We start from the raw sequence: 8525 nt of genomic DNA, 5'->3' as shown, positions 1-8525 counted from the left end.
TTCCTGAGTAGCTGGGGCTGTAGGCGCGCACCACCATGTCCAGATAATTTTTGTATTTTTTGGAGAGACGAGGTTTCACCATGTTGCCCAGGCTGGTCTCAAACTGCCAGACACCAGTGATCCACCCACCTTGCCCTCCCAAAGTGCTGGGATTACAGGCATGAGCCTCTGCGCCCGGCCTAAACAATTTAAAATAATAGGCTGGGAGCGGTGGCTCACACCTGTCATCACAGCACTTTGGGAGGCCAAGGCGGGCAGATCACGAGGTCGAAGATCGAGACCATCTTGGCTAGCATGGTGACCCCCCATCTCTACTAAAGACACAAAAAATTAGCCGGCTGTAGTGGCACACGCCTGTGGTCCCAGCTTCTCAGGAGGCTGAGGCAGGAGAATTGCTTGAACCCAGGAAGCAAAGGTTGCAGTGAGCTGAGATCACACCACTAAACTCCAGCCTGGGTAACAGAGACTCCATCTCAAAAAAAGAACCCAAAACAACAACAAAAGAAAACTAAAATAATAATAATAATATAGGAAACAGCTGTACATGCAATTCTTCTACACTTTTCTTAAACTATTAGCAAAGTTGCCATTCTTCATGTTGTTACAAGTCACTTAAATAAAGACCTTCATGGCAGGTCGGGAGACCAAAATAAACATGACCTTTCTCTGCCCTTCCTGAGAGAACCAAAGCTAGAAGCAGCTGGGTCACACTTGGCCATTAACCCCCAGGCATGAGGAGGAGCAGACAGCAACGAACAAGGGGAAGTAGTCACCAGAGGCCAAGGCCCTTCTCGATGTGCCCTCTCAGAAAGGGATGCACATTTATCAGGGAGCCCAGGTGGAAAAACAAGAGACAGAAACAGATGCAGAGGGAGGATAATTTAGATTCGGTTTGTATCATTGACCTTTCTCAGCAGGACCTGGTTCAAGCCGAGGGGTTCAGATGCTACCCAGATGCAGGGTTTGTTTTTTTTTTTTTTTTGAGACGGAATTTTGCTCTTGTTGCCCAGGCTGGAGTGCAGTGGCATGATCTTGGATCACTGCAACCTCTGCCTCCCAGGTTCAAGCGATTCTCCTGCCTCAGTCTCCTAAGTAGCTGGGATTACAGGCACCCGCCACCATGCCTGGCTAATTTTTGTGTGTGTGTGTATTTTTAGTAGAGACAGGGTTTCACTATGTTGGCCAGGCTGGTTTCCAACTCCTGACCTCAGGTGATCCACCCAACTTGGCCTCCCAAAGTGCTAGGAATATAGGCCTGAGCCACAATGCCCGGCCTTTTTTTTTTTCCTTTTTTCTTTTTTTTTTTTTTGATACAGGGTCTCACTCCCATTGCCCAGGATGGAGTGCAGTGGCAGGATCTCAGCTCACTGCAGCCTCAACTTCCTGGCCTCAAGTGATTCTCCTACCTAAGCCTCTGGAGTAGCTGGGACCTCAGGTGCGCACCACCATGCCTGGCTAGTATTTTGTATTTTTAGTAAAGATAGCATTTCACCATGTTGCCTAGGCTGGTCTTAAACTCCTGGACTCAAGCAATCTACCTGCCTTGGCTTCCCAAAGTGCTAGGATTGCAGACATGAGCCACTGCACTGGCCCAGATGCAGTTGTTTTGTTTGTTTGTTTTGAGACGGAGTCTCGCTCTGTAGCCCAGGCTGGAGTGCAGTGGTGCAATCTCGGCTCACTGCAACCTCCGCCCCCCAGATCCAAGTGATTCTCCTGCCTCAGCCTCTTGAGTAGCTAGGATTACAGGCAGGTGCCACCATGCCTGGCTAATTTTTGTATTTTTAGTAGAGATGGGGTTTCACTGTGTTGGCCAGGCTGGTCTCAAATTCCTAGACTCAAGCAATCTGCCCACCTCAGCTTCACAAAGTGCTGGGATTACAGACATGAGCCACCGCGCCCGGCCCGAGATGCAGTTTTGACATCATTTCCCCTGCACCAGGGTTTTCTCAACAGGAAATGATGAGGGGCTGCTGGAAGCTGCCTTGTGTTGTCTTGAAGGAGGATTTCTGCCCCAGGTGAAATAATGTGTCAGAGCAAGCCCCCTCGTGCTCTCAGGACCAAGAGCCCTAGTCTGATCTTGTCCCACAACTCCATGCCTTAGAGGATCCACCTGTGCCTCCTCCACAGCAGTTGTTGTAATGCCCAAACTAGATCTCTGCTGGGCTGTTAGCCAACACAGGATCCCCTCTCCACTCCTCCTGCCTGATCCAGACCCCATCCTTTCAAGCAAGGTTCAGCTACTGCTGTGGTGCTTCCACCAACCCTCTATGACCCTGATTAGCCCTTACCAGCACTACCCATGAATTCCCTTAGCCAGTATCACCATAATACAGAAAGAAATGAGATGCAAACTGATCAGGGTGTAGGTAGATCTCTTGCTGAGAGGGCCACTATTAACTAACATTTGATGTGTAGACTCTTCTGGGTCTTTTTGTGTGTGTATATTAACATATATAGAGAAAAAATATTCAACACTAAATGCTAAAACAGGTCCAGATGCAGTGGCCCATGCCTGCAACTGGAACACTTTGGGAGGCCAAGGTGGGAGGATCACTTGAGGCCAGGAGTTTGAGACCAGCCTGGACGACACAGAAAGACCCTATCTCTAAAAAAGAACTAAGGCTGGATGTGGTGGCTCATACCTGTAATCCCAGCACTTTGGGAGACCTAAGTGGGCAGATCGCTTGAGCTCAGGAGTTCAAGGCTGCAGCGAGCTATGATCACCCCACTGCAACTCCAAGGAAAAAAGCTAAAATAATGATCCCCCATAAAAATTGTTCTTAAATTTCATTTTCGGGGCTGGGCACAGTGGCTCATGCCTGTAATCCCAGCACTTTGAGAGGTCGAGGCAGGCAAATCACTTGAGGTCAGCAGCTCAAGACAGCCTGGCCAACATGGTGAAACCCCATCTCTACTGAAAAAACAAAAATTATCCAGGCATGGTGGCCGGCGCCTGTAATCCCAGCTACTTGGGAGGCTAAGGAAGAATGGCTTGAACCCACGAGGTGGAGGTTGCAGTGAGCCAAGACTGCACCATTGCACTCCAGGCTGGGCAACAAGAGCCAAAACTCTGTATCAAAACATGAAATGAAATGAAATAATGAAATGAAATGAAATATCTATAGTGAATCTTTTTCTGTCAGTCAAAACAGACAGATCGAATTAACTCTTCTGAGCCTCAGCTTAGAGTATTTTACCTGCCTGGGAGCTGGGCACAAGCCAGCAGCTAACCCCCACGTGGGCCTGGGTAGGAGGTGAGATCAGGAAGATCCCTGGGCCCCTACTAGTTCCCCGCCTGGCCTGCTCCCCTACTTGTCTTGGGGGTCTACGGAGCCAGCATTGGGGGTGGAAGGGCGAGGGGTCCTCGACGCTGCAGCGGCGGTTCCGGCCCATGGGGGCGCTCTCCTACCTGGAGACGGAAAAGCCGTGGCGCCCCCTTGCGTGGCTCTTCGGTCGCAGAGTCGCGTGACTTCAATCCACTGTTCGCGAGGCCACGAGGCTGGGTCGTCATGGTCCGGACCCCATTGTCGGCCTCTGCCCGTCGCCTGCTCCTCCCAGGCTCCCGCGACCGACCCCAGCGCCATATGCAGCCCACAGGCCACGAGGGTTCCCGCGCGCTCAGCCGGCGGCATCTGCGGCGTCTGCTGCTCCTGCTATTGCTGTTGCTGCTGCGGCAGCCCGTAACCCGCGGGGAGACCACGACGGGCGCCCCCAGAGCCCTCTCCACGCTGGGCTTCCCCAGCCCCTTCACCACGCCGGGAGTCCCCAGCACCCTCACTACGCCAGGCCTCACTACTCCAGGCACCACCACAACCCTGGACCTTCGGAGTCGCGCGCAGGCCCTGATGAGGGATTTCCCCCTCGTGGACGGGTATGTAGGTGCAGCGTTTGGGCAATGCAGGGTGAACACACCTTGGGCAGGAGAGGAGGTTCTGACATGCAGGGCTATCAAGGAGGCTCCCTCACACCACCCCTGGATGCCCTCTCTCCTCCATCACCCATGGGTGCCCTTCCCCCCATTGCCGCATTCCTGGTGGAACCTAACCCCCTCCCTCCAACCCGACTTCAGGAGATTTCTATATGGTCTGCGTGAGGAGCTGCCTGGTGGGGTGGGGGAGGGTAGACCCAAGCACCTGGTGTATCCTGACTGATCTGAAGGCCTTGTTTCCATCTGACCTTCACGCCCCCAGCCACAATGACCTGCCCCAGGTCCTGAGACAGCGTTACAAGAATGTGCTTCAAGATGTTAACTTGCGAAATTTCAGTCACAGTCAGACCAGCCTGGACAGGCTTAGAGACGGCCTCGTGGGTGCCCAGGTACCACAGGGACACACAGGGTGCCACAGCATGGCTGCTGGGGGATGTTGGGGTCACAGAAACCTGGATCGCCCAGCCTCTGGGTGACTAAATACAATGGGGCATGCAGTGTGCCATCATGTGGCTTCTAAGGAGAGTGGGGCCTTAGAGGCCAAGACAGGCTAGCTGCAGGGATGCCCAGGTTCTGTGGAAACATGCAGAAAATGACCAGAAAATCCCTGGTGTGGGGTCAGTCTGCTGTAATTACAAAGGACATTGAAATGTGGATTGCCTTGGGGCATTCACATAGCACATGGACTAAAAGCAGTTTTTTGCTTGTTTGGTTGTATTTTTGAGACAGTGTCTCCTTCTGTAGCCTAGGCTGGAGTGCAGTGGCACGATCTCGGTTCACTGCAACCTCTGCCTCCCAGGTTCAAGCAATTCTCCCTGCCTCAGCCTCCTGAGTAGCTGGGATTACAGGCACTCGCCACCATGTCTGGCTAATTTTTGTAGTTTTAGTAGAGACAAGGTTTTACCATGCTGGCCAGGCTGGTCTCCAACTCCTGACCTCGGGTGATGCACCCTCCTAGGCCTTCCACAGTGTGAGAATTACAGGCGTGAGCCCCTGGGCCTGGCCGTAACAGTAATTTATGATGTGTTGTGAGTCCATCATTTGACTGCTGGCAGCCATCATCAAGGAACCAGGGCTCGGTGGTTCACAGCTGTAATGCCAACACTTTGGGAAGCTGAGGTAGGAGGATTGTTTGAGCCTGGGGGGTCAAGGCTGCAATAAGCCATGATCACACCACTGCACTCTAGCCTGGGTGACAGAGCAAGACCCTGTCTCAAATTTTAAAATAAAAAATATAAAAAATAAATTTAAAAAAAGTCATCGAGGTACCATGGAGTCATGTAGTGCCTCGCTTGGGGCCACTGACCCAAATGGGTATTATGGGGTCTAAGGCAGGAGTGGCAGGCCTAGGGGATGAAGACCACCCTGGCCTCATTCTGGACCCCTTGACCTACCCTCAGTTCTGGTCAGCGTCCGTCTCATGCCAGACTCAGGACCAGACTGCCGTGCGCCTCGCCCTGGAGCAGATTGACCTCATTCGCCGCATGTGTGCCTCCTACTCTGAACTCGAGCTTGTGACCTCAGCTGAAGGTGGGCCCGCAGATGAGAGAATAGTCAGGATGTCACTCTGGAGATTCTGTTCCTGGGATTTAACCACTTGACTCTCTACCTCCTTCTAGGTCTGAACAGCTCTCAAAAGCTGGCCTGCCTCATTGGCGTGGAGGGTGGTCACTCACTGGACAGCAGCCTGTCTGTGCTGCGCAGTTTCTATGTACTGGGAGTGCGCTACCTGACACTCACCTTCACCTGCAATACACCATGGTGAGCACAGCACCTGGCCAGGATGCTAGATGGCATGGTGTGGAAACTGCCCCATCCGTGGCATGGGTGTGACCAGGCCGTTGAGGATAAAGGGGTCTGCAGAGGGAGGCTGGACACCCAGCGGGTCTCTCACAGTCCCAGAAAGCAGCTGGTCCTGCACCTGTTCTGGAAGTGGGATGGATGGATAGACCCAGGGCTCCCAGGACCTGATGGCCCAAGGTGTGATCAGCTAAATTGCCCTTCCATGGCTGTCCTGCAGGGCAGAGAGTTCCACCAAGTTCACACACCACATGTACACCAATGTCAGCGGGTTGACAAGCTTTGGTGAGGTGAGGACTCCTGTTTTGTACCCCACCCCACCTGCTCCCTATGGATATGTGTATACACCTTTGCATCCCAACACCCTCCCCCACAAAAAAAACTAATTGTTTCTGCAGAAAGTGGTAGAAGAATTGAACCGCCTGGGCATGATGATAGATTTGTCCTATGCATCGGACACCTTGATGAGAAGGGTCCTGGAAGTGTCTCGGGCTCCTGTGATCTTCTCCCACTCAGCTGCCAGAGCTGTGTGTGACAATTCGTTGAATGTTCCCGATGACATCCTGCAGCTTCTGGTGGGTGGCCATCCCAGCTCTCAAACCTAGGGCTAGGCGTGTGTTATCCAAAGGTTCTTGACCCTGAGGAGAGAAAGCCACCAGGCCGGGTTTCACATACCCTTGAACCACAGGCTGGTGAATCCTCCATCCCTGAAACTCAAGGCCAAGTCATTTCCACCCAGGGACCCACAAGCCCAGAGAGGTGAAGCCTCTTCCAACCCCTGAAGCCAGGACGGAGCACAGTCCTACCAGGGCCCCCACAGCACAGGAGGCATGCTTTCAGGCCAGAAGGGCTGAGATGAGTGTCCCTTTATCCGTCTAGAAGAAGAATGGTGGCATCGTGATGGTGACACTGTCCATGGGGGTGCTGCAGTGCAACCTGCTGGCTAACGTGTCCACGGTGGCAGGTGAGTCCCTGCTGCTTTGTGCAGCGCCAGCTTGGGCTGTGGCTGCCAGGGCTCTCAGGACGACTCTAGCAGTCTAGTGCACCTGTTGGGCAACGGGCAGACCTCCCAATGACCCAGAGGCAGCAGACACGGCTCTTCAGTGCCACCCAGATCTGCAGCCACAGAGTCGGCGCTGATGGGTTTGATGCCTCTTGGTTTTGCTCCCGATCCTTGAACTTCTCTCATTCCCCACATGTCTGGGCAGGACAGGCTGAGCCCCACAAGGCTCTCAAGGAACCCAGAGGCAGGGTGGCTCCTGGGCAGGAAAAGGCCCAAAGGGGTGGCTCTGAGGTCCCCACTCTAGGTCCATGGACCAGCATGTAGCCGCTTCAGGACTCATGACTGGCCATGAGCTAGCTCTGTGGAGCCAACTGCCACAGCCTGGAGTGCTGGGGACAGGGCTGGTGCCAGGGTCTAACTCCAGCCTAGTGCTGCCCACACTCACCTCCACCTTAGATCACTTTGACCACATCAGGGCAGTCATTGGATCTGAGTTCATCGGGATTGGTGGAAATTACGACGGGGCTGGCCGGTGAGTGCTTCCCTGAGGTTTCTCTTAGGGTGGGGTGCCGCAGGGAGTCCTTTAGTCTTCGTTCCCATCCTGCCATCCTCCTATCCAGGCCTCAGCCACAGGCTCTGGTCTCGTAGCCCACCCAACACTCCCCACTCTCAGGGCCTGTTTCCTAGGTTCTCCCTGTCCCTTCAGTGGCCCAGTGGCCCTACTCCAAGTTGTCATACTTGCTAAATACTCCCCTCCCCAGGCAGGGCTCCAAGATAAGCTCCACTCCCAGCCCTGCAGACCAGCTGTGGGCTGACCATCTGCTCAGCAGGTGGAGGCTACAGAAGCCCAGTCCTCCAGGAGCCTCCACGGTTGCATTCACTAGCCTGAAGAACTTGGCCTTCAGTTTCCCCTGTGTGACTAGGGCTGGTGGGTAGCAGGCCCTAACCCAGGATCAGGGCTGAGGTCCCACAGCTGGCTGGTGGGTGGCCACACAGGTTCCCTCAGGGGCTGGAGGACGTGTCCACATACCCAGTCCTGATAGAGGAGTTGCTGAGTCGTAGCTGGAGTGAGAAAGAGCTTCAAGGTGTCCTTCGTGGAAACCTGCTGCGGGTCTTCAGACAAGTGGAAAAGGTAAGCTGGGCTGGTGGACAGGATGGTTCAGTGGTTTGAGCAAGGGAGGGGATTGCTGTGGGAGCCTCTGACTGTGGACTTCCTCCCCCAGGTGAGAGAGGAGAGCAGGGCGCAGAGCCCCATGGAGGCTGAGTTTCCATATGGGCAACTGAGCACATCCTGCCACTCCCACCTCGTGCCTCAGAATGGACACCAGGCTACGCATCTGGAGGTGACCAAGTGGCCAACCAATCGGGTCCCCTGGAGGTCCTCAGATGCCTCCCCATACCTTCTTCCAGGCCTGGTGGCTGCTGCCACCTTCCCAACTGTCATCCAGTGGCTTTGCTGACACGGCCGGTCCCCCAAGAGGTCACTGTGGCAAAGTCTCACGAAGCCCCCCGTCCTAGTTCATTCTTAAGCACATGCTGAGAATAAACATTTTACACATGGAGCCAGGTGCACATGTCCTTCCTTCTCCCTAGCGGGAGTGGGGGCAGGTGGGCTCTTGGTCAGTGAGGGATCTTGTGGTCTAGCCACAGCTGGTCAAGGTGGGTGCTTCCCACTCACCTCCAGCTTTGGCTCTCTCAGGAAGGCCAGAGGCATCTTATGAAATTCTTCAGCTAAAAGCTTGAGCCCACAGAAGAACACAAAGGAAGTGAGTTCAGTTTCAGTCCCTTCGTGGA

At 54.0% G+C, this 8525-nt stretch overlaps 1 protein-coding gene across 4 annotated transcripts; it reads left to right on the top strand.

Moving 5' to 3' along the window:
- The first annotated feature begins 3226 nt into the window (after window positions 1-3226).
- On the top strand, window positions 3227-8293 carry DPEP3 (dipeptidase 3). Of its 4 annotated transcripts, none has more exons than XM_077983621.1 (10): window positions 3227-3871; window positions 4191-4317; window positions 5329-5458; window positions 5548-5689; window positions 5949-6018; window positions 6127-6303; window positions 6611-6692; window positions 7188-7263; window positions 7728-7863; window positions 7955-8293. In XM_077983621.1, the coding sequence occupies exons 1-10, from the start codon at window positions 3510-3512 to the stop codon at window positions 8189-8191; spliced, it is 1539 nt and encodes a 512-aa protein (XP_077839747.1). In that variant the 5' UTR covers window positions 3227-3509; the 3' UTR covers window positions 8192-8293. The 4 variants fall into 4 exon arrangements, with proteins under 4 accessions (XP_077839747.1, XP_077839749.1, NP_001180985.1 ...); NM_001194056.1 differs by having other exon boundaries at window positions 3469-3871; window positions 6608-6692; XM_077983622.1 differs by having other exon boundaries at window positions 3485-4004; window positions 4124-4317; window positions 6608-6692.
- Window positions 8294-8525: the final 232 nt, after the last annotated feature.

Source organism: Macaca mulatta, chromosome 20, assembly GCF_049350105.2.
Source record: "Macaca mulatta isolate MMU2019108-1 chromosome 20, T2T-MMU8v2.0, whole genome shotgun sequence".
NCBI classification, from domain to species: domain Eukaryota; kingdom Metazoa; phylum Chordata; class Mammalia; order Primates; family Cercopithecidae; genus Macaca; species Macaca mulatta.
Note: the sequence above shows the minus strand (reverse complement) of the source record. Positions and strands in the feature narration are given on the sequence as shown.

Bases quoted from the DNA above. Each gene is read 5' to 3' on its own strand.
- DPEP3 (NM_001194056.1), top strand. From the start codon at position 3,510: ATGGTCCGGACCCCATTGTCGGCCTCTGCCCGTCGCCTGCTCCTCCCA. The intron at 5,690-5,948 runs GTGAGCACAGCA...GCTGTCCTGCAG, and splicing joins TTCACCTGCAATACACCATG to GGCAGAGAGTTCCACCAAGT. The intron at 7,864-7,954 runs GTAAGCTGGGCT...TTCCTCCCCCAG, and splicing joins TCTTCAGACAAGTGGAAAAG to GTGAGAGAGGAGAGCAGGGC.